This window comes from Terrapene carolina, unplaced genomic scaffold (assembly GCF_002925995.2).
Source record: "Terrapene carolina triunguis isolate 2854851 unplaced genomic scaffold, T_m_triunguis-2.0 Scaffold58, whole genome shotgun sequence".
Lineage (NCBI taxonomy): Eukaryota > Metazoa > Chordata > Testudines > Emydidae > Terrapene > Terrapene triunguis.
The window spans coordinates 10,255,839-10,280,619 of record NW_020664409.1 but is presented as its reverse complement, the minus strand read 5'-3'; the positions used below and the strand labels follow the sequence as shown (position 1 = coordinate 10,280,619).

The following is a 24,781-nucleotide window of genomic DNA, read 5'->3' as shown; positions in this document are numbered from 1 at the left end:
GCATTTTAATTTAATTTTAAATGAAGCTTCTTAAACATTTTGAAAACCTTGTTTACTTTACATACAACAATAGTTTAGTTATATAATATAGACTTATAGAGAGAGACCTTCTAAAAAACATTAACATGTATTACCAGCACGCGAAACCTTAAATTAAAGAGAATAAATGAAGACTCGGCACACCACTTCTGAAAGGTTGCCTACCCCTGTACTATACTAATAATTGACCCAGTCCTGAGCAACATCCTGTTGGTAATTACAGCCTGTTGCTGACGCATTTCTAATTGGATACTGTTTCTCGACCCCTGCATCTCATAGTTTACCCTCTATAACTCTCCTCTCCCGTGTTTTTAATTTTCACCCTTTACATCCACAGTTACAAAACAAAGAATTCAGGGTTCCATATGTGCCCATTACATGGGTATGGAATGGGTTATCTGAAGGTAAGATATTCATTAAAAATTAATGCCTTATTCATAATAATCATTTAATTTGGAAAGTTTTTTCATAGGTAAATGGATCTGAGGAACAGATGAGAGATTAAGCATTCGCTAATACATTCATACAGATGGGCCTCACACAATAACATGGGGCCTACTAGAGCTGACCAGCTGGGTAGCTTGTAGATTATCAGAGAAATGTCAGACCTGGAAACAAATTATACATCCTGTTGATTAGAACAACCACCAATTTCCATAAAGTAGATATGTAGATTTTTTAAATACGCAACTTTCATCTACACTAAAAATCTCATCTTTTATCAGGTTTCCACTAATAGATAATACTTAAGTAAGCAGCAAACATGTATGTTTTATACTGATTTTTTTAATTATTATTTAAATGTGTTTAAAAGAATTGCACTCTTCCCTCTCAGCACCTTTCAGATTCAGGACAAAACAAAACTTCTTGGTTACTATTTAAAGATCTAATACTTTGGATTCAAATTCAGGCTCCCTAGTCTTTCTCTTTCCTGAATTGAGCTGTGTTCCTATCATGCTGAGTCTTCAACATACTAGTTTTCTAGATGATGCATTTTATTTGGAGGAGCCTTCATTTCCTTTCTTTTGGCAGATTTCAGGGCAATTTGTGTCACTTCTCTCTCAAGGTCTGTAATGTTGACTTTGCAAGATACTGTTTCCCTTACACAGTTACCCATAATTATAAATAATGAAAATAATGTGCCCAGCTGATGTGGAGAGGGAGCTATCAACAAGACAGTAAAAGTTGAGGATATCTTTCCCAGCTTGCTAACTAGAACACTCTGGCCTAAACTAGACTCCCACAGAGATCAGAGGGATTTGCACCTAAGAGCAGGATATGTCTACTCTCTCATTCTGACCATCAATGTACTACTCCAGTCCACTCTAAGATCTCACAGCCAAACTTATCAAATTCCCTCCCGCAAGCCACAAAGTCATGTTGAATATGAATATGAAATGGAGGAGCATTTTGATGTTTGTAATTAAGAATGTAAACTCAATGACGAGGAAGCAAGGGAAACAACCTGCTGAATATATTCAGCATGGCCCCTGGAGGGTGTATAAAGCTGGCACCCACAGAAGATGAGAATAAGAACTTCACACTTCTTTCTGGTGAAGAAAGTTGCCACACATGCTCACTACCATGAGCAAGGGGGCTTCGTTGAAAGGTAAGTCTCTTGCCATTGGCTTTTTGATATTTTGTGTGTGTGCGTGCGCGTGTGTGCTTCCTTTAAGTTAGAGTGAATTTGGTATGGAATGAAGAAAGGTGTTGGAGTGACAGGTCTGTAGACTGAAGTCCTCTCTTTAGCCATACAACAGATACAGTACAGGCAGCATCAGTGCAAGCTTCCTCCATCTCTACGTGGAGAGTCTATTCCTAGGAGTGAGAAGGTAGTTTGGTCCCTATATCTATTCAGTCCTTTATCTGTTGGCCTCTCTGAGGGCTTGTCTTCATGTACAGTGCAGCTGCGCTGCTGTAGTGCTTTAAAGGGTATGTCTACATTACCCAGCACTGTGACATCGGCAGTGTAGACATGCTTTATCGCCAGGGGAGAGCTCTCCCAGCAATAAAAAAACCCCACCCTGAACGAGCAGTGGTAAAGCGCTGTCTATACTGGTGCTTTTCAGCGCTAAAACTTTTGTCATGCGGGGCAGTGTTTTTTCACACCCCTGAACGACAAAAGTTGTAGGTAGACACGGACTTAGTGAAGATGCTACTATACTGACAGGAGAGCTTCTCCCATCGGCATAGTTAATCCACCTTCTTGAGAGTTGGATTTCTCACATCCCTGAGCAATGTAATTATACCAATGTAGGACTGTACTGGCCTCAGACTAACAGGAGTACTGATTAATGTCAATTATAATTGATTTAAGGATGTGACATCGGCACACCCAGATTGCCTATTTATTTCACAAAAACCACTGAATAGCTGTCAGAAAGCAATGACTTTCAGTCATTACCTACATTGTCCAAAATCAAACTAGGGATTTACAAGTGAATGGCCCTGTAACCTAATCCCAATCTCTTGAGCCATGTAGTCTTAATGTTCCTTCACCATCTGATTCTTTCCCAGCACACTCCTCTATCTGCAGCATTTTGAGTGCACATTGTTTATGGGGTTTGCATTATAATGGTTGTGTAGATAAAATGAATTTTTCTTGAATTCAGAGCCAGGGAGAAACTTGCTGAACTACACGCTATTCCTTTAATAGATGATATAAAGGGGGTTCTTCTGTTTTATTGGGTATATTTTAGTTTGGCACACATAAAATGAATACATTTGATAAAACAGTATATTTATCAAGTCATTTTTCTGGGGGAATTCTACCTCTAGCTGCATGGGATACTAATATTTGAACCAATGTATTAATTTATCAGGTATTATTTTTTTTAAAGATTTCACTGTACTTCTGCGCATATTTTATTTCATTGGGTAGAAAACTGATTCTGTCAAGTTAATGTTAAAAGTTTTACCAGATCTGTTTTGTCTGTAAGACATTCAGAAGTCCTTTATAAAAGCTTCAAAAGATCAGAAAGGGACTGAAGTACACTATGGGTTTTGTTAGCAGTAGGCACTTTAGGGTTAAACTCAAATTGCTAAACAGCACAGCTGCTGGAAATCTTTTGAGGGAATTCCCAGGACAATCAAAATCTTTAGAGAGTGACATAACCACCCTCCCTCAAAATTAATTTAAAAACTGCAAACATTTGCAAAGAAGAAAAGCACATTTGTGGGGGCCGGGAGAAAAATAAAAGGGAGCAACCTACTTTTCCAACTATGTATCTATGAAAATATAATTATGTATTTATATTTACAAAGTGGGGAAGGCTGATTTTTCCCCACTTATTGCTGTATAATGAAGGCAGGTACAGTGGTAAGAGACAGTAGAGAGTGCAGTACATTGTAACACAGGGAACACTGTTTCCTAAAAAATTGTGATAGTTTCTGCTATACGACGCCTTCTAAATCCATATATCTGCATTTTGTTTTTTGTTTTAAACCTGAATAGGTGTGCTGCTGGTGGTTCTGCTGGTATCTAACATGTTCCTGTCAAAGAAAGGTGTGACCTCATTGCCAATCTGTCCCAGTGGGTCTGTTGGTTGTCAGGTCTCCCTTGGGAATCTTTTTGACCGTGCAGTTAAACTCTCACACTACATCCACTCCCTCTCCTCAGAAATGTTCAACGAATTTGTAAGTACTCAGCCTTTTATGAGTGAGACTTGACAGAAACTGCAGTACAATACTTTAAAAAAAAAAAACACAAGTGGAGCTTAGCAATATGAAATGGTTCAGGCTTGGGGAAACAGGGTTAGTAGTGTCTGTGTCCACTACAGCACGCTCCCCTCCAGAGTCTGAAATTATAAAAAAAGAAAAATCAAATTCTGCCAAGCCTTATTATGATGCAGTCTTTAATTTTACATGATCACATACTTTTTTTCCCCATAGGACTGGACCTTTAGTTTTCTACAAACAACATTAAACATTTTCCTAGGACATAAGCAAACTGTACCAGGTCTCATTAAAATAACCCTTTTTTCAGAAAGATTGGATCTGGACTGACTCAATACAAACTCAGATATCAAAGACATCAAGTTACTCTATTCCTTCTAGACTCAGTGATGTGCAGGCTTTCAGTCACTGACTGCTGAGTTTATACATGCTTGATATAAAATGTGATGGCAAGAGTATAGGTGCCAATATTTGAAAATTATTAATAAGGCAGTTTGGGAGGGAGAGGAAGAAGTAGAAAAATTATCTCCAGTGAAATATACTGAACAAGATTATTCTTTTGGAAGGACAGTTATAAAGAGTCATAAGCAAGCCATAGGCCAGTTACATCTGGAATATTTGAGGAAACTGCCATTCCTATCACAATATATTTAAACAACTTCAAAATTGTAAAGTAGAAAAAAGATATCCACATAGTTCATTCTGTGGACCACTTTATAAGGAAGATTCTCCTCACACACATCTTACCCCCTAGATCTCCAAATCCCCTACTATTTGATTCTCAAAATGATTTAGTTTTTCAGACCACCAGGAAGGGTTGTAAGAACCACTATACTAAAATATAGGACCTATCCCTTCTAAACAGATTCTGTGCAGGAATCTAATCCCAGAAAGTACACCTCTACCCCGATAGAACGCTGTCCTCAGGAGCCAAAAATCTTACCGCGTTATAGGTGAAACCGCGTTATATCGAACTTGCTTTGATCCGCCGGAGTGCGCAGCCCCGCCCCCCCGGAGCGCTGCTTTACCGCGTTATATCCGAATTCGTGTTATATCGGGTCGCGTTATAGCGGGGTAGAAGTGTATTTTCCTTCCACAGTTTTAGGTCATATCAACTCAAATAAAAGAATCTAATCCCAACTACTTCTCTATATAGTGGCTGGACAAACACAGCACATGCAGAGATGAAACCAAAGGGAAAATACCTACTTAATTTCCTTTAGAATATCTGATCCACAACTCATCTATTTATTTATTTATTTCATAAATGCATGTTGTTGTTGATCCACAGGATGAGCGCTATGCTCAAGGTCGGGGATTTATTACAAAGGCCATTAATGGCTGCCACACTTCCTCCCTAACCACTCCTGAAGACAAGGAGCAAGCTCAGCAGATTCACGTGAGTCTCATTTTTAACCTATTTCAGAATGAAAGGAGGAGAAAGAGGCAATAGTGAATTTAGAGATGGCTAGGTCACAGCTAGTTGAAAGAGATAAAACAGTTAATTCAAAATCAAATGCAAGGAAAAGAAAAGTAGAAAATGTCAAATACTGATGAAAATTCTTACAGATATTCAGTTTCAATATATGTACTATAAAAGAAACAATCTTATTCCTGTTGCTCTCAGTCTCCCTCTCTTTGTATGTTACATTCAGTTACTGCATACTGTTTCAAATTACATTATAAACTCTCTGAAGCAGAGGCCAAGTCTTTCTTTATATCTGTATGGCACTCTCATTGGAGCCTTTGGGCACTACTTTAATACAACTAGATAATAATTAAGCATGATAATAATAAAGGTACGGGAAGGAGCAAAGTGGGCATCAGTAGTCAAAGAGATGCATAAATACAGTAGGTACTATGCTATTGGCTCTATAGTTACTGTAGCAGTTGACAGACTCTAAACAGATAACCATGCAATAGCCACCAGATAAGAAGTGGCCACATCATCACTCAGATACAGAGACTTTAACAACACAAGGTAATTGTAACAATCAAACAACTTGTAAAGAGAGTCATGTTGGATATTGCCACATTAAATTCTGTATTCTCCATTTTATGATGGCAGCCGTAAACAGAGATGTGTATGTCCACCTTCTTTTAACCCTTGGAAATGCTTTGGAGAGGACAGTGTGCAAGCTTAGTCACCAAAGAGTTACGCCAGAGTTTGATGTTTTCCCAGTTGCACCCTAGTCCGAGTTTTGCAATCCCAAGATCCTCCTTTTAGAATATTATGCAATAGGGTTACAAATTCTCTTTCTTTTAGCACAGGAGCAGATGCAGAATATAAGTCCCATGTGTCAACTTTAAAAGGTTTCTAGTGCCGCAGAATGGTTAGGAGCACCCCCAAAAGAGCAAAAGCTTTTTGAGCTTCCACCTAACCCCAAGCAGTGAAAGTTTCTAAAGAGAAGAACTTTCCCTGGAAGCAAAACTCTTCAAAGGGGATGAGGAAGATGACAGGGTATGTTTACTATGCTCTGTAGACAGTAGAAATCCTTTATAAAAGGCATTAAGTGGCCTACCCCAGAGTGTATCTTCTATTCGGTGCTGAGATTTTTTTTCAGATCCCACCAGACTTCTAAATCTGTCTCATTAAAAATTAGCTAATTATCAAGTTAAATGCAATTCCGTTCACAGAGGCTAAACCTAGTCGCTCTCACTATACAATATACTGTGGAGACAATTTTGGTGATATTTTGTATTTACAGTATTTTATCCATTCATCCAATTCTCTTTTAACACATTGTTAATAATAACTGATTGTATTTACATGAATACACCATTCGCAGAGGGGTGAACTGAAATATATGGAGAAGACAAGTGATGTGCCAAAGGGCACACTGCAAATCCATGACAGAGCTAGAAATAAAATCTAGGTTCCCTCAGTCGTAGACCACTGCTCTAACCTGAATACAGCACTGCCTCCTCATGCTACCTTCATACAGTCTTTTTGCTTTAACTGCATCTTCTTAATGTTGATGAATAGCATGAAGACCTACTGAATTTAGTGCTCGGAGTACTGCGCTCCTGGAATGATCCCCTGCTCCACCTGGTCTCTGAAGTGCAAAGTATCAAAGAAGCTCCAGATACCATCCTCTGGAAGGCTGTGGAGATTGAGGAACAAAACAAGCGTCTTCTAGAAGGAATGGAGAAAATAGTTGGACAGGTAGGTGAGCATTAGGGCCTTGATATCCTAGTTCAAAGCTCCCTGGAAGCCACATACAGGAGTAGGCTCACTCTGTTCAGAGCAGGAGAGCGATGGAGATGGAGGGGGAGGGATTCTCAGGACTCATCTGCTCTGATTCCAAACGTGCTGTCCCTAAAGGGACCCTATGAAGATTGGCATGGCATAGCTTAGTTTCCATCCTTCCTGAACACATCCCTACACCAGGGGAGGGTGCAGTTGGAGCAGGACCTGGGTCTGCCGGTGTTGCATCACAAAAGAGGCACTAGATGAGAGGCTGAATTGTAATTGAGAATCTGGCCCACAATGTTGCCCATTAAAGAAGCAATGCCTTAATTCCTTCCCTTTTGGCCACTAAGAAACTATATGCTTTTATTGCACTACAGTTTTGGTGTCTATGTGTAGACAGAAGGAAGGGATCACCTTTTATAAACAAACAGTTGACACAAAAAGATCCTGCTACGTCCAACATATGCTACAACACTGACAAGCAGAATTATTATAACTAGACGCTAGCATGCTTCCTTTTATACTCAATTATTAATCTTTGAAATGTGTGCTGTCTTAACCTTGTGAGGTGGTTTGTGGATGCTGTGTTAATATCCTTTGCCTAATTTTTAATCATCTTTATATTTCTCTAAAGAGGCTAGAAAGTCAGATTACTTTTAATTTTAAGAACAAGTCATTCTGTTTATTAGAGGGGAAGGAGAACTTTTTTCCCTCCACAAATGGGTATTCACTTGTATCTAAGATTATGCCAGGCCTAACGATGCCTCCTGGCAAAAGTTTCCACTATGCAAGAGGCTTTACTCTAGTAATGGAATGATTGTGATGCAGAAATGCATAGCCCATATATGTACTAGAGATGATAGCACCGACTATTATTAAGGTACACAACATTTCCCATTATAAGACCCTGTTTCCAGTTGCTTATAACTTTGCCAAACTACCTATTTGGGCTGAAATTTCCCATGCTGGGTGTCTGCCTCAGGCTGGATTATTTGGAAAATTTTAACCAAAATGGCTGAGTCATTTCCAAGAACAAAGCTAGGGAAAAATATTCTAGATGGCCTCATATTTTGGAGTAGCAACCTGAAATTTGACAGGTGGGTGGCCTTTGCCTCCACCTGAAGGTTCACCCAAATTGATCCAAGAGATAAGCCTTTGAAAATTTGCAGTTCACACATGCTCAATAGAGACTTGTTACAGCTTTACAGTTTAATTCCCCAAACATTCCATCTGAATTGAGTATGCTCCAGCCTGGGGCTTCAGGGGCCCGAGAAGGACTTTCCTGCAATTGATGTTCCTGGCTGCTCCAGGCTGTGATGAGTCTGGATCCAGGCACCAGAACTGAGAGCAGTGAGTCTGTCTTTCCTGTGCACTCAGTGCTCCTCATGCTTGTCCCAGGCAGAATGGAAGAAGAAGGTGCCTTAATCGAATGTAGAGAGGATAAAATCCAGAACTGGTGGGGATGGGGGAGTAGAATGGGACAAGGAGCCTGGGGAGTGAAGACTGGGAGAGTTGGCATGGGGGAGAGAACTGGGACTAGGAGTTTTGGGAAGAGACTGGGATTGGCTGGGCAAGGACACTAGCACTGGGAACTGAGTGGGTGGATGCTGAGATTGGATGAAGAGTCAGAGGAGACTGACTGGTAGCCAGAGTGGACAGGATGTGTGAGGCTGACTGGAAGCCTTGGAGGAAGAGAGATAAATTGGATGAGGAGCCAAGAGTGGGGAACTGGTACTGGAATGAGAAGCCTGAGTAAGGGAGTCTGGGACTGGCTACATGAGGAGAAATGAGACTCGGACAGGCTGGAGAGGAAAGAGCAGAAGGAGTCAAGCTTGGGGAAAAACAGGAAGAAGACTTTGTGGCCACTAGAGAACACATCTCTCCAAAGCCTGGAAAGGAATTCAAGATCCCTGAATCTAACCATTCCTCTCCTGAGAGCAAATATCTGTGAAACCCTCTGGCAGAGAGTTTCATCCCCTTATAGTACTGGTTCACATAGAGGATGACAACCTACTACTGCCATCATTTACTCCATTGGCTCAAGTGGCAGGGGTCTCTGTAGAGAATCTAAAGATTCCAACTCTGCAAATGTCCTATGTGGGTGTCAATATGATATCGCATGAGGGAATTTCTGTTTTTTCAGTTTATTTTTTAAAAACCTAGGAAATTACACGCACAAAAACTGCATTAAAAGGACATTATTAAGGTTGCAAAGTCAAGCTCTCAAAAGTTAGGAAATGACAGATGAAGGTAGCCTGTGCAAACTTAATTCAGCCCCACTGTGCCTATCCATTATTATACAGTCTTTACTTACATGATCACAAACTATTTTTTTCCACAGTACTCCTGCCTCATTCCGTGCACACATTGGACCTGCTCTTGGGATGAATCAGGGTTGGATAAAGAAAGAGGCTGTTGTCTGAAGGGGTCCCTGCCTTATTTACTTTGAGAAATCAGGTCTTAGAGGTCTCACAGATTCACAGATTCCAAGGCCAGAAAGGACCATTGTGATCATCCAGTCTGACCTCTTGTATAACACCGCCATAGAATATATTTCCTTTTGAACTAGAGGATTAGCACCCACATATAGTGGATACTTTTTACTTTAATCTCTCTGTTCCTCAGTTCCCCATCCGTAAAGTGGGATATTAACAAAATAAATATTAAATAAATTCATTAATTTTTGTGTAACACTCAGATACCATGAGGAAATAATTCATTCTTCAGAGCAGGATTTGAATAGTGTGCAGTAAATAAGGCCTAGGTCACACATTGAGCAATGAGGAAAAAATAAAATATTGAATAGTGGTTCACTGAGTGCTGTCCATCCTGTGCACTGAATGAGGTAGGTACTCTGTGGAAAAAGTAATTTGTGATCATGTAATTAAAGACTGTATCATAATCCACACACACAAGGAGGGAACCTTAATTCTGGCATTTCCTTACATTGGAGTGCTTGACTTTGCAACTTTAATAATATTTTTAACATATATATATTTTGTAAGTAATATATATAGTATTGCTTACAATTCTCCAAACAGGAAAAGAGGTGTTTAAGAGTCTGTTCTTGAAGTCTTGCATTTTGCAAGAATTCCCTGACAATAAACATGGAATCTTTCATTGCAGAGGTGTCCTCCTCTCTGTCTTGGCTCTGATTCCTGAGCATTATGAGAAAGTCCCTCCCCCCTTAGTTTGGTAAGGCTAGACAACGTAGCTGTTGTCTGACAGAACCTGTATATGAGTTATGAGTAACTGATTGAAAGCTTTCCTGACTAAAAGCAGCTCAAGTTTGTTTATGTTTAATGGGGCCTCTGACAGATCCCATAAATCAATCAGTAGCTGAACTGGACTTTACAAAGTTTCAGACTTCACTGGCTTTGGTCAAGCTCTAAACAGCTGAACATCCTTAAGAAGTGCTCACAGTATGCACCAACTTCTACTACAGCACACACAAAACATGGTCTTATTCTCTCAGTTTGGAGTCTGTTTAGACAGCAACCTGACTTTGTTCATGACCCCAACTGCATCTACCAATTAAAGCCAAGACATCTCCATCCACATCCATGTGTAAAACCTGCAGGAAGGGGTCCAAGATAACAGTGGAAATCAGGTGCTGCTAGAATCGTCTTCTTACATGTTCTTATTCTAGGAACAGATTTAGAGATCAGGTTGGAAAGATCAGTAGTGTCAAGTCATGGTTTCTTGTCCACCAGTAAGACTATTGCAGTGTGGCCAATAGCTTGTCCAGACAGAGACAGCCATAGGCAGTCTTGGTTTGTAGTTGTTCCCCACTGGTTTTCACAGGAGGGATGAATCAGCTTCACAAGTGGTGATAGGAACAGGTGATCTTCCTGCTATTAGGTATAGTTTTTCTTGACAAGAGAAAATAGATGAAAGCCTCTTCCAAATGAGAAGAGTTTAACCAATCTTTATTTTAGATGCTCACTGACTACATGAGTTTTTACTCAATCTTCTATCAGATTTCACTGTATCACGTATGGTTTCCCCCTCATGTTGTACTGGACCCCAGTATTTGCTTTGTAGAAGTGGATATTTATATGAAGAAGCACTCTTGATGTCGGTCTCTGTCTTTAACATACTCCTGAGGCTGTCCATACCAGAGTCTTTGTCTCAGAGAAGGGCTGAGACAAAGCTGGGAGGGAGGCACATGTAAAGAAATCCCAAAAGCAGATCCATCCACCTGCCCAGGAAAACTTAAAGGCAGATTGAACCAATAGGCAATGCCACTGGCAGGGCTGCAAATGATGGAAGGAATGGCTTTGTTATGAAACCAGATTCCATCAGGCATTAGAGCAGGTAAGCACTGTATATACTGTAGAAGAGCAAACTTTTAGTGAAAGACTGATAGCAAAATCATATAGATACACATAGAAATATAATGTAGCATTATTTTGAGGTACAGATTTAATGTTCCATACATTAGGGTGTGTCATGCCCGCAAGATCTTTGGGACCATAATGTAAACCAGAGTTTTACAAGCTTTAATCAATTAGACAGCATACCGAAGGCAAGCATTACTTGGCTCTTTGGTGCTTTACCTAGAACTCTCTTGTCTGATTCCCTAGCTTCTATAGCTTAGCCTAGTAGTGCTGTCAATGAAATACTATCACTTTGTTTCCTTTTGATTAGGTTCATCCTGGTGAAATAGAAAATGAAGTCCACTCCAGGTGGTCAGGTCTCCCATCCCTGCAAATGGCAGATGAGGACTCCCGTCTCTTTGCCTTTTACAGTCTGCTGCACTGCCTGCGTAGGGATTCCCACAAAATTGACAACTACCTGAAGCTGTTAAAATGTCGCCTTATCCATGATAGCAACTGTTAAGTATTCCCTAGGCCCATCCCTCTCTGAAATGATATAACTAAATCGTTCAAAGAGGCCTTCTTGTTGCTTTGCCATTTTTTGTTGCAAACTTTGAGAAATTACATTGTGCTGTATAAAGATCACCAATAACATTTATGCATGTTTGCATGGTTTCTGGCTGCAACCAATAATGTTGTTTATCTCAATGTTTAAAAACTTTTATCATAAATCCCTTGTACTGTAGTAATACACTGTACTGTTTACTTATCTCAGCTACTGGCATCTCAGTGATAACCAAATCATGCAAATACAAATAAAAATATTACTAAAACCAAAATGCATAAATATGTGAGTTGAATCAGTGCAGGAAAAATGGTTGCTACGCCTTAAATCTTTAGCAACAGGAGCTTCTCCTTTTGGGTCTCCATCTCCAGTTATTGATGCGCAACATGGGCTGTCCTAATTCCCTCCTCCCACATCCTACTCCTAAAATTAAAGGGATGTAATCTAGAGGATTAACCTCAGCACTGGAAAGCAAGGTGGTCCTCCATTCCAATCCTAATTCTCCCAGTTTCCAAACATTACTAAGTCCTCACAACAGCGCTAAGAATTACGCCTTTAGTATTACCTGCATTGTACAAGTAGGGAAGCAGAAGCTAAGAAAAGATAAGGGACAAATTGTCTCCACTAATTTTGGGTGCTTCCATTTTTGGGCACCCAACTCGACACACTGAGGTTGAGCACCCAACAACTGAGTCACCTAAAATTATTAGGCATTTTGGAAAATTTGGGCCTAAGATCACACAGCAAATCAACTTGAGAACCAAGATTGGAACCTGGGCTCCTAGTTACTAGGCACATAGTTATTTGATTAGACTACAATGCCTTGCCAGGCAAGTTACTTAATTTCTCCATGTCTCATTTTAACCATCTCTCCAGTGGGTGTCATGATAGTCGCCTATCTAAACTGCATGTGCTGCGTACATATCTGGATATTTTAAATCCTTTATAACTTCATATTTCATTTGTATACTATATAATTATCCCCATTTTACAGCTATTTAATGAGAGGCAGAACAAAACAAACTTCTTCCTAGTCAGTCACTATTGACAACTGCTATAAGCAGCATCACTTTAGCCACCACTGAAATACAGCAAACTACGGTTGGGTGCAACAGCAGTTTAACAGTCTACAGCTATAACAACACAACAGTTAAGGACAGGGAGCAAATGGGTAAAACTGGGTAGGCAGAATGTAGTTGCTCAAAGTGGAATTTCATCTGGATATTGGAAGTAACATCCCTTTTGTTGTAAAAACAATGCCACAAGTTCTTTACTGATCACAAATGCTTAGAACTTCAGTTTGAGATCTCATTTAAAAAAAAAAAAAAAGGCCACACATCTCTAGTCGCACTGTTCAGTACCAGTTCAGGAGGAAGAGCATGACCTATTGAATCACCACCAACTCAAGAGCTCCTATCTATGTGTTGAAATGTCCCCGTGATAATTAACTTGTAATTTCTCTTGAGATCAAAACCCAAAGTAGCATGGCTACTGATACACACAAACTTTGAATTCAGTAGAAATTAGTCTAAAAAGAGTAGATATTTCTAATTCTAGACTCTTATATGAATAGAGCTAAAATAATACTGTAACTTTCTTCACTCTACAAAAAAATAAGTGAGATTTGATGTAGCCATCCAAAAGGAGAAGGTAGCAGCTTCAAAAGTGCAGTTTCTCAACTTCCCTCAAACAATTGTTGTTGTAAAGGATAACTTATTTTTTAAAAAGCATAAACATCTGATTTATTGCAGCTTGGTTTAGTATGATTTTGGGTTTTGGGAGCTTTTTAATTTGGTGGAGAAGCAGAGGAAAGATGAGCAAAAATGGATTTTAACAACTGAAAAGTAGACTGGGTTTGCAGCTGCTTAGCTAAGGGGACATTTGAAACAGATCTGGTTAACTTACTGAGTCATCACAGCTGTCAGAGAGAGACTCACAATCCCATAACCATAGTCAAAATTAGACCTGTTCTTCCCATGTCCTGGCACAGACAGTGCCTGTAGGATGCAGTTTCTACTCTCCAGGTCTTCAGGCCATCTCCACAACATGGTTACCTAAAGTTAATGGAGAAAGAACCAACCAGTAAAAATGAGGAAGTCATTGGCTGCAAATATGTGAGGTGAGTCAATAACAAAGCTCCCACTGAATTCAATGGAGTCAGGATTTCACTCCTGATATTAGAAGCAAAAATCAGATGCTCAGGGAAAGGTCAATTTTCGTTTTTAAGAGCTTTTGTTAGAAGGTTATATTAAATGGTTTAGGCAAAAATTAAAAAATCTTACAACTTTAAAAGTACTTCTAATAACTAAACCTGAACATTTCATGGGAGGAAGCTGTTCCACTTTGTATGGCGGAGGTACCCAAAGTGTGGGGCACACCCCTTAGAGGGGCACGGAGCAACATTCGGGGGGGTCACGGCAGAGCCTGGGGCCAGCACCCACGGGAGTGGGGAAGGAGTGCCACCCAGCCCTTCCTCGCCCCCAGCTCTTCTCCAGTCCCGCCATCAGCCACATCCCCAGCCTCAGCGTAGCTCCATTCCCGGCCCTGTATCAGCCCCCAACCTCGGCTGCTAGCAGCAGCTCTGTTGCCGGCCCGGGGCACGGCCGCGAGTGGAGCAGCATCTGGCCATGGGCCTGGCTACCAGACCCCACCGCACCCCGACTGCGGCTCTGCTCCCACCCTCTGCCCCTGGCTGCGGCTCTGCTCCTGAGCCCAGATCCACCCCCAGCCTCAGCCCCCTTACCGCTGGCCACGTCTCCCCCCTCCACCTCCTGGAGCCACAGCACTACACCCAGCCAGGTTCCAGAGGAGCAGGAGGCATGGACAGGGATAAGGGGGGGGGCATGACCCTCAAAAGTTTGGGGAACGCTGTTGTATGGACTACTTAAATAGTCATTGGGCCACAGAGAGAGAGGTTGACTCTATAGCCTGATGGTTAAGGTACTCACCTGCAGGGCCGGCTACAGGCACCAGCCGACCAAGCACGTGCTTGGGGTGGCTCCTTGTAAGGGGCAGCCAATCTTCGGGTGGTGGGGCGGCGCTCGAGGGTTTTTTGTTTGTTTGTTTCAGCGGGGCAGGACGGCGCTCGGGGGGGTTGTTTCGGCGGGGCAGGGCGGCGCTCGGGGGGGGGTTGTTTTAGCGGAGCAGCGCTGCCTTTTTTTTTTTTTTTTTTTTTTTTTTTTTTTGCTGCTTCGGGCGGCAAAAAAGTTAGAGCTGGCCCTGCTCAACTGCGAAGGCACAAACATAGGATCTAGTCCCTGCTCTAATAACTATTTAAGTATGCCACACAAAGTGAAACAGCTTCAACAGAGACCTTCACTCCAGATTCCCTATAGTCCAGCAGTTAGGGAACTCACCTGGAGGTTCAAGTCCCTGCTTCAAATCAGGCAGAATGGGGATTTGAACATGGTGAGTGCTCTAACCACTGGGCTATTGGGTATGGACAAGGGTAGGCATCCTCATCTCCTGGCTATCTTTCGTGCAGGTTAGTTATGCTGTGAGAACACCTACTGGATCAGGTGCCATTGGAGAGCTAAACAGGGGAATGCCTGGTTTGAGAGTCTCACCAGGGCTTAGGCACGAGCTAGGCGCCAAGTAGCTTGGTGGCTTCACGGCCTAGGCAGTTGTGCACCTGCCCAATGGCCGAAATGTAGGTACCGAAGGGACTTTGTCTGGTGCCTAGTTTTGTGCCAGTAATGAGAGTTGAGGGCGGTGCATGCCAGAAATACTCTTGACTTTACAAGATTAAGTCCCATAACTACTCTGTGCCTCCCTTTTCCTATCTATAAAATGAGGATAATACTTTACTAGCTATCAGGGATGTTGTTAATTCACTAATATTTATGAAACATTCAGCTACTTGGGTGTTTAAAGCTTATAAACATAGATGTATGGTTATTATTGGTTGTAGTTAATCTTCAAATGGGAACCAATAATCTGTTAATTGAGTACTGGAATGGAACTCAGAACTTCTGAATTCTGTTCCCATCTCTTCTACTGACTCATTGTGTAACAATAGGGAGATCACTTAAGTGTTCCATGCTTCTGTTTCCCAAACTAAGTTAATGATATTTACCCACTTTTCTAAAGTGCTTTGAGATCTGTAGGCAAAAAGTGATATCAGTATACAAGCACAAAGTATAGTTTTTCTATGTAGACGCTAGAGATTACATAGCATTGATGTGTGCTATTGAGGCAGACCATATTTTTTACAATACAAAATCAATTAATAAGAATTTTCGATTACAAGTCTCACCTTCTAGATACACCACGTTGGCAGCACTTGAACTGGATACTTTTCTGGGTATGTTCAGATGTTCAATACTAAATCTGTCTACCTTTTTGTCTTTGCTGATCTACATTTTTGTTGTTTGTTTTCCCTGACTGAGAATCCAGTAATAGTCGTAACAGAAATGTGGGCCCCGTGTTGCAAGCAGTATGGGCCCAATCCTGTTTCCATGAAAGTCAATGAATGATAAAGCTCCTACAGATTTCACCAGATCAGGCCCTATTACACCAAATATAAATGATGCAGAAGCTGAAACTGATTCATCATTGGTTCAATTCATCATCAATCACAACAAAGTGGAATGTGTAGGCAGGGCAAAAATCTAACCCACCTTCTTGCGACTTGCATTTGGTACAGCTTTACCCATCTTGTCCAGCTTTAATACCAATAGAAAGGGGAAGCTGTTATGCACAGTGAATGCCATGTATAATCAAGTACTAAATACTGATGCAGTAAGTTCTGTGACAACCTCCAGTTTCTTTTTTCTCTTTTCGTACAGTAAGCTGCCAGCAACTACTAATCTTTCTCTATTAGACACTCTCTCTTTCTCTAGGTTTAACTGGCTGTATTCCAGCACTTGGTAATTCTCCAATAAAGATTACTTTCACAAAAATAGTTCCAAGTGGAACTCAACTTTACTAACAAGGGTTGTGGCCTGGGAACAGGACACACCTTTTTGAAGTTTTACATTCAATTTCAGAAAGTTAAGGATTTCCCCAATCATTTAGGGCATATTGCCAAAGATGAGTACCTACATTACGAACGAAAACTGGCATAGACACAAATAGCAGGTGTAATGCCCAAATACAAACTAGGTAATTTCATGCTTATCTATACATTTGCATACATTTAGATCCCAATATTATGAACACATAGGCATATAAATAACTTTACAAACATACTTACTCGTACTGAACTAATTGGGACTACTCATGTCTGTAAAGTTACTCTCATGCAAGTATTTGCAAGATCAGATATTTAATTTGTAGTTTCAAATTTTGTAGGCACAGCTTAGATGACTGAAATTTTCCCTCAATGTTCAATTAAACCCAAGGCCAAGACTGAATATTCACAAAATGTTGTTAATATTAAAAAAATATGTTAGAGTATTCAGAATTTCTTAACTGCCATCATCTGGTATTTGGAAAATCCACATTCAGGCATGCATTTGTGTTCAAATAAACATCAAATCTTGAAACCAGTGGGAATTGTATCCAGAGATCACACCCCCATACATTTATTTAAATAAATGTAAAGAAACTGACTTAACATAGTCACAAGTAAAAACAAAACACTGACTCATATCTCATTATTTTTAAGCAATTCTTATCTGGAAGTTAAAATGACTATCCGACAACATTTCAGCAATATCTACCTTCCTCGGAGCTTTATGTCTGTGTTTAGAGACATCCCTCCATAACTGAACATACAGAAAAATGTACATTTTTATGGTAGTGATTTTTTCATTTCCTTTCATTTATTCAGCTGGGAAGAGGAAATGAAAAAATATGAGCAACGGTGCCTGATGTACTGCAAACTACATCTATTTCTGGCAGGGGCTAGCAACATGAACTGTCTTTACATTAGGTAAAGGGGACATGTTTCCTGCTCCCATTTTCTTTGTTCTGATTTATTCAAGTCCCCAAAGGCTAATCCTATGGAGTGCAAAAGAAATATAATGGCATTTTAGCACATGAGCTATAGGCTACCAATTGGTAAATTAATTTTACCATGCATTTCTCTATCTCCTAGGATGGGGTGGGCAAACTTTTTGGCCTCAGGGCGACATCTGGGTACGGAAATTGTATGGCGGGCCATGAATGCTCATGAAATTGGGGGTTGGGGTGTGGGAGGGGGTGAGGGCTCTGGCTGGGGGCTCTGGGGTGGGACCAGAAATAAGGAGTTCAGGATGCGGGAGGGGGCTCCGGGCTGGGGCAGGCGGTTGGGGTGCGGGGGGGGGCGAGGGCTCCGGCTGGGGTGTGGGCTCTGGGGTGGGACTGAGGATGAAGGGTTGGGGGTGCAAGAGTGTGCTCCGGGATGGGACCGAAGGGTTCGGAGGGTGGGAGAGGGATCAGGGGGTTGGGGTATGGGAGGGGCTCAGGGATACAGGCTCCGGGGGGCGCTTACATCAAGCAGCTCCCAGAAGCAGCGGCATGTCCCCCCTCTGGTTCCTACGTGGAGGCACAGCCAGGCGGCTCTGCCCGCTGCCCCGTCCGCAGGCGCCACCCCTGCCCTTTGAGCAGCATTCATGTAATTTGCTGAATGGTTGCATTTTGTCAAGAAGTTCAGGTTGCATTTTGTTCAGAAGTAACTCAAACCATCGCCATCTTCCCCATTCACTTCGTAGGCACACTGTAATCTTATTAGTGGAAACAGAGTAAGTGAGCAGGAGTATACAGAAAGACTAGCACTTTGGGGGTCATTGAAATACTTGTTAACTTGCACAAAAGTCAGTGACCTGTAGAGAGCCATAATGTCGTGGGTTTTTATGTACACAGTTCTCATTTAAAAACAAACAAAAACAATTACTGGAAACCAAAGTCTTAGGCAGAGCCTTTTGTTGGAAATTGCTACATTCATGCCAATTTGGAAAATTATGATATAGATACTAGTCAAAGTTCCATAATGTTTAAGAAAAACAATACAGCAGACATTTCTGTGCATTTTTATCCAATCTGCCAGCAGGAAATACTTTACAAAGCATAAAAATGAAAGGTATTTACCGACACTATTTAATAGCAATAGTTCCACAAAAATTCTCTTTTCCTGTCAAACATCACAACACTTATTATGTAAGCACTTTTCTTCTTTTAATAAATGATAGGGTTCATTTACACAGTGTGAGTCATCAAAAATGTTAAGATCACTCAAGCTGGTACATCAAAGCAGCTTTAAAACTCATGTTGATATTCCATGGTTTTTTTTTTAATAGAGATATCCCATCTCCTAGAACTGGAAGGGACCTTAAAAGGTCATCAAGTCCAGCCCCCTGCCTTCACTAGCAGGACCAAGTACTGATTTTGCCCCAGATTCCTAAGTGGGCCCCTCAAAGATTGAACTCACAATGCTGGGTTTAGCAAGCCAATGCTCAAGCCAATGCTCAAACCACTGAGCTATCCCTCCCCTATTTGCACAAGGGAAAATGTAGAATATGAAATATCTAATGTGCATTTATATCCTGTGAATTGTGATGGGTGCTAAATGACCCACATATCCAGAAAATTTCCTATTTACCGATATATTTCAGTATCAACCTCTCTCTACCTGACCTAGTAACTTCATTTACAAGTTTATCATTATTGTAAGAAAGTTATTGCTGAATATTATTTATTATTTGTGCTTAGGAGCCCCAGTCATGGCCCAGTACCCCACTATAGACACTGTACAAACTCAGAACTAAAAGACTGTCTTTGCCCTAAAGAGCTTACAATCCATGTGAGATGAAACAGTTTATAAAGCCTAGTCTATATCATAGTCTGCCTCTTTATAACTTATTTCTTATTATTGCTAACATAGGGATACATCCTGCAACATTAACATACTATGATTGTGCTCATGATAAGCATCATGCACTATTTGCATGATCAGGCCTATAAACAGGCATGATGATGGGTTCTTTCTTTTTTCATACATTCCTAGATTCCAAGGCCAGAAGAAACCATTGTGCTCATCAGGGGGAGGGATAGCTGAGTGGTTTGAGCATTGGTCTGCTAAAGGCAGGGTTATGAGTGCAATCCTTGAGGGGGCCATTTAGGGATCTAGGGCAAAATCAGTACTTGGTCCTACGAGTGAAGGCAGGGGGCTGGACTCGATGACCTTTCAGGGTCCCTTCCAGCTCTATGAGATAGGAATAGGTATCTAGTCTTTCCCAAGCTAATTCCTAGAGCAGATTTATTAGAAAAACAGCCAATCTTGATTTAAAAATTGTCAGTGATGTAGAATCCATCATTATGGTAAATTGTTCCAATGGTTAATTACTATCACCATTCAAAATGTATGCCTTATTTCCAGAAGGAAGTAGCACTGATAAGCTTAGGAGGGACCCATTTTTCAGGAGGTTTCCAGCCCAATTTTCTTGACAAAGAAAGGTTCAGATAAAAGTTTAGATACTTATCTGAGCTAAGTGCTTATCCAACCCAAAACAAACCTCTGAACCTTTCTGAGGCACATCCATCATTCTGAACCTACAGAGCCTGTACTGTAACCTTATATGACAAAAGCTGCTTAAATTAATGTGCCTTGACATAATACCTGTGGGAGAATCAGTGCATTGCAATAGAAACTGTGGTCCCCTGCGATAAGGCTACTGCAATAAACCAACAGGGCAAGTCTTTTAAGCAGCTCTAGGGCTATTTGCGGTGAATCCATTCCTTGGTGTGTCCCTTTTGCATCAAAGTGACAAAATAAAAACAGTAAGATCCTGTTTTTTAAGATTTGGAACTAGACAATATTTTTATCACTCTTAGAAAGCTCTCTCTCCTCTCTCAAGGGTCATATGAATGAAGAAAGTGCAACATGCAGTCTGAGTTTATTGGGAGATTAGCTTTTGATGGATGGTACCATAACCAATGTACAGCAAAAGCCTAAATAAGTATTTGCAAGGTGTTTTAGGGGGATCTATTTCTTTTTATTTTCACTAGCGAACCAATCTAGGTGAACATACAATATGAAAAGAACCTAATGAAAAAAATCTAAAGCATTTTTTTAATATGGTAGATAACTGCATTATCCTGGAGGTGATGCTTTCTGTCTCTGGGACAACGATTCCAGTTTGTGTCAATATACCATCCACAGAGAAGGTTCACTGCTGTTCCATGGGAGAAGAAAGAAGTGCCAAAATAGCCAGTGAAAAGTGAAGGGTACAGAGAAAATCCTACTACCTCTACTTAATCTCTGTCTAGGTATTTATACTATGCTCATCACCTTGGTATTTTAGCACTATATATCTTGTACCACACTGCCCCTTTGAAGAAAGGGTTGTGATTGTGGATATTGGCTTGGCACATGTTAGGGGGTCAGAGACACCTATGACTATGACATATGTCTGCTCAGGACCAAGGGGAGCAAGTTAAAGTCATATTAGGAAGTTTAGGACCCCGCCTGAGTCTCTCGAATATACACCATACTTATCAGGGAATGAATCTATAAACGACACATACGCACTTCCCTGTAATCATGTTGAAACAGGATGTTTTTGATGATGGCAATAATCTTACAAATAAGCAGCCACTTGCTCTTTTGAATCTATGTAAAATAAATAATTTATTCATACCATGCACTATCTCCTGAGTTGAGCGTAGTCCACCGAGATTAATTAAAATGACCCAAAATCTGAGGGATTGGATTCTTAGGCTCTCTCTCAGGCTCTATCACTGATCAGCGTATTAAATCTATATTTTGTATCCACTAAACAAATACCAAGCAGAGTTTTTCAGCACCTAGATGAAAGCAGTGTGTTTCCTCTAGCTGTTTTAACGCTGCCATGGCTTTTTCTCATAGGAGGTCCTCTGAGAAGGTGAGTATTTGGTTCAAATGCATTTAAAAAAAGAAAAACCCTATTACAGTGAACATTCATTTGGCAGATTATTTCCATGGACACATCACTATAAACCAAGCTTGCACCATCTGCTCTACCCACTCATTACTAACGCAATCCCCTCCCCCATAACTCTCAGTTGCATGGTACAGTAAGATGTAAGGGATTTTCAATGCATGTGCATGTTCTTTTTCAGTGAAGCATGCATCTGCCATATTTTTCTTGTCTATTAGATAAAAATGAAGGGAGGAGGTTACCCATTTGATTTTATTTGCAGCACTAATGCAATTGTTTTTGAGTCCTCATTTAAAATGGTAAGCTACTACTTGACCTAGTACAACTTCGAAGTGCCAGACATTTAAAACACAATTCATTCTTGCAGCGTAGGTAAGAAAGAATTGTGTTCCTAAATTGTATCGCAGCCCTACAAAGCCCAACAGTCAGTGGTATGGTCCAGTACGCCATACCAGTAAGATATTTATAGCTGGTACGGCGTACTGGAAAGACACAGGAGGAGCCCGCCCCCAGCCCTTCCATGCAGCTGTCTCCTGAGTCCTCCTGCCTGGGGTCTATATAGCAGAAGTCTCCGGCGCAGCAGGAGGAGGACAGAGCTCCCCCCTTCCTCCCCCAGGTACATGGGATGGATGTGGAACATGGGGAGGGGATGGGGACAGCACGGGGGCCCTGGGCTGGGGGTAGGGAGAAGTCACGTGGGGGTGGGTCACGTGGGGAGGTCACATGCCCCCCCCTTTGTGTCCCTCCCATGAGTGCAGTGTACCAGCAAGAAATGATTTCTACTTGCACCACTGCCAACGGTACAGCGCTATATGAGACCAAAGTTAAAACGAGGTTCACTGCTGCGTAAGCTACAAGAGCACACAACCTTTAACTGTGTCAGGGTCTTACAGTGTTGAAACAGTCCTGCAAAATGCTAGATTTACATAATGTAGCTGAGGCCTTACAAATTATTTTGTTTGCTGCACCCATGCAATGAAATATCTTTAGAATTAATTTCTATTAAAAAACAACTGGGAAATGAGGAATGTTCTCTATTAAGGGGAAAGTATCCCACTCTCATTTATCTGTGTTCAAAGCATCAGGAAAACATAGCTGATACCTGTGTCTTAACTAGAGCTGACTATACAAAGGTAACTATTTTCAGCCAAAATTTCCTAAATAAATGATGTTTTTTCAAAAAGGTTCACAGAAAAGTTCGGTTTCTTTTCAATGAAAAACCCAAACTAAAAACATTATCAAAAGCCCCACGTTTTGGTGTTCTGTTTAAAAAAAAAAAGGGGTGGTGGAAAATTTTGTATGAAATCAAAATTTGCCAGAAAAGTTTTCATTTTTAATAAAAGGTCACTGTTCATTTTGAATTAACATTTTTCAAAAAACCAAACCAAGCCACATTTTAAGTCAAAATGAAATTTAAATTTTTGTTTTGGTTAAAAATGTTAATGCGAAATGAAAATTGTTTCAAAATGTCCTGTGGGAAAAACTCAGATTTTTTTTTCATTGGAATTGACATTTTCCCCCACACACAAAAAAAGTTTTGACTAAATATTTTTGGTGGGAAAATTTTCCTCATGCAAAATTCCAGCCAGCTGTATAATTTAGATGAGTGTTTAGAAGCATCTGGCAAAGGGGAGGGATGAGGAAGGGGGACAAAGTAACCAGATGATTTAAATGGCCACACAAGATATCAGAACTAGAGCATAGAGAATATTCCTGGTCTTCACTCCATAAATTACCCAATTTCCACTTTCTTCTGTGTTACTACTTCCCCATAGTGGTTACCCAGAGAGGAAACACAAATGATATCATGATGCATCATATATACGGTTTGGAAACACATAATGTGATGTTGATCACATCATATCAATCTACAAAATCAAGAAAAAAATGTGACTAGTAACTTGGGGCTTGTCTACACTATGCAGCTTTTAGCGACAAGGCTGTGTCGACACAGTCTTTATCAGTATTTTGTCAGCACTTTTGCCAACAAAATACTTCCAGCCACACGAGCAGCAGTAGCTTTGTTGGCAGGAGAGCACTGCCACTTGCATCGGCAAAACTTTTGTCTTTCGCAGGGGGGCTTTTTTAAGTACCCGTCGAAGACAAAAGTTTTGTCAACGTCGCAGTGTAGACAAGCCCTGAAAGTAAAAAACTTTCTCAGAGGACAAGTACATTATAGGCCTTTGTGCACACAAAGGACTGAGAACAAATCAAGTAAGACGGATATGTGAACAACAATAATTGTGCCTGCATTTATTTGCTCCCGTGTCAGTGAGTGAAAAAAAGTGAGGCTGGGCTGATGGTCTGCTCAAAATTGGGCCCCTAATACCAAGCTATAGTGCTTAAAAAGAGCAAAAAAGGGTGATATCAGAGGTAACTGGCCTGATTTTTTCTCTACATTAATTTATTTCCTTTAGAAATTAGCAACAACCTTCCCATCCACAACTACCAAGCAGTGGGATTATCAAGATTCTCCAATGAGTACCAGCAGAGTATTTTTTTCAAGGAAAATCCTGTCTCAATTCTCAATCACATATCCCCACAAACCCCTCTAGATATTTTAAAGGTGCGTGATAGGGGAGGTTTTTTGCTTCTACTTTGAAATCCTTCTGACGCTGAATCTGAATTTTGAATTACTTCCTTGAGTGATCATTGCAGGAGAATGCTAAAAGAAGCAATTATGTAGAGGCAGCCTTACGGCTGGAAGAAAAAGCAGGTTTAAAGCTATGTGTCAATACTGACCATTGTTCCTATTCGGGTACAATTTTCATGATATTTAGCATGGCATGTAAAATAAGGTTAGTTAGAACATGCAATTCTAATCCTTTCAGAGCTTATCATTCTTCAAACATTCAATAGTCATCCTTAATACATTACCTTTGGGACAACATTTGAGTAGGCCTCTGCAATCTAACAACAAGGGACCAAAGAGAAAGACCATGGCTTAAAAGCCTGGTTAAAGATTAACACAAACAGTAATAAGGAGATTCTTAGGAAAGAATCAGGACAGCTGCAGCTGAATCTCTACTACCTGCTGAGGGTTGCTAAGCAACTCAGGCCTACCACTGCCCCAAGGGCCTTTTACTTTACCATTAGGATTTTTGAGGGGGGGGCGGGAAAAGGATTTTTAGTCAGGCTATTGAGATGTGAA

General features: G+C 40.7%; 1 protein-coding gene across 1 annotated transcript; it reads left to right on the top strand.

Moving 5' to 3' along the window:
- The first annotated feature begins 1,611 nt into the window (after positions 1-1,611).
- PRL (prolactin) lies at positions 1,612-11,749 on the top strand. The gene is made up of 5 exons (XM_024212714.1): positions 1,612-1,648; positions 3,494-3,675; positions 5,006-5,113; positions 6,701-6,880; positions 11,558-11,749. Exons 1-5 carry the CDS (start codon positions 1,612-1,614, stop codon positions 11,747-11,749), a joined length of 699 nt encoding a protein of 232 aa, XP_024068482.1.
- Positions 11,750-24,781: the final 13,032 nt, after the last annotated feature.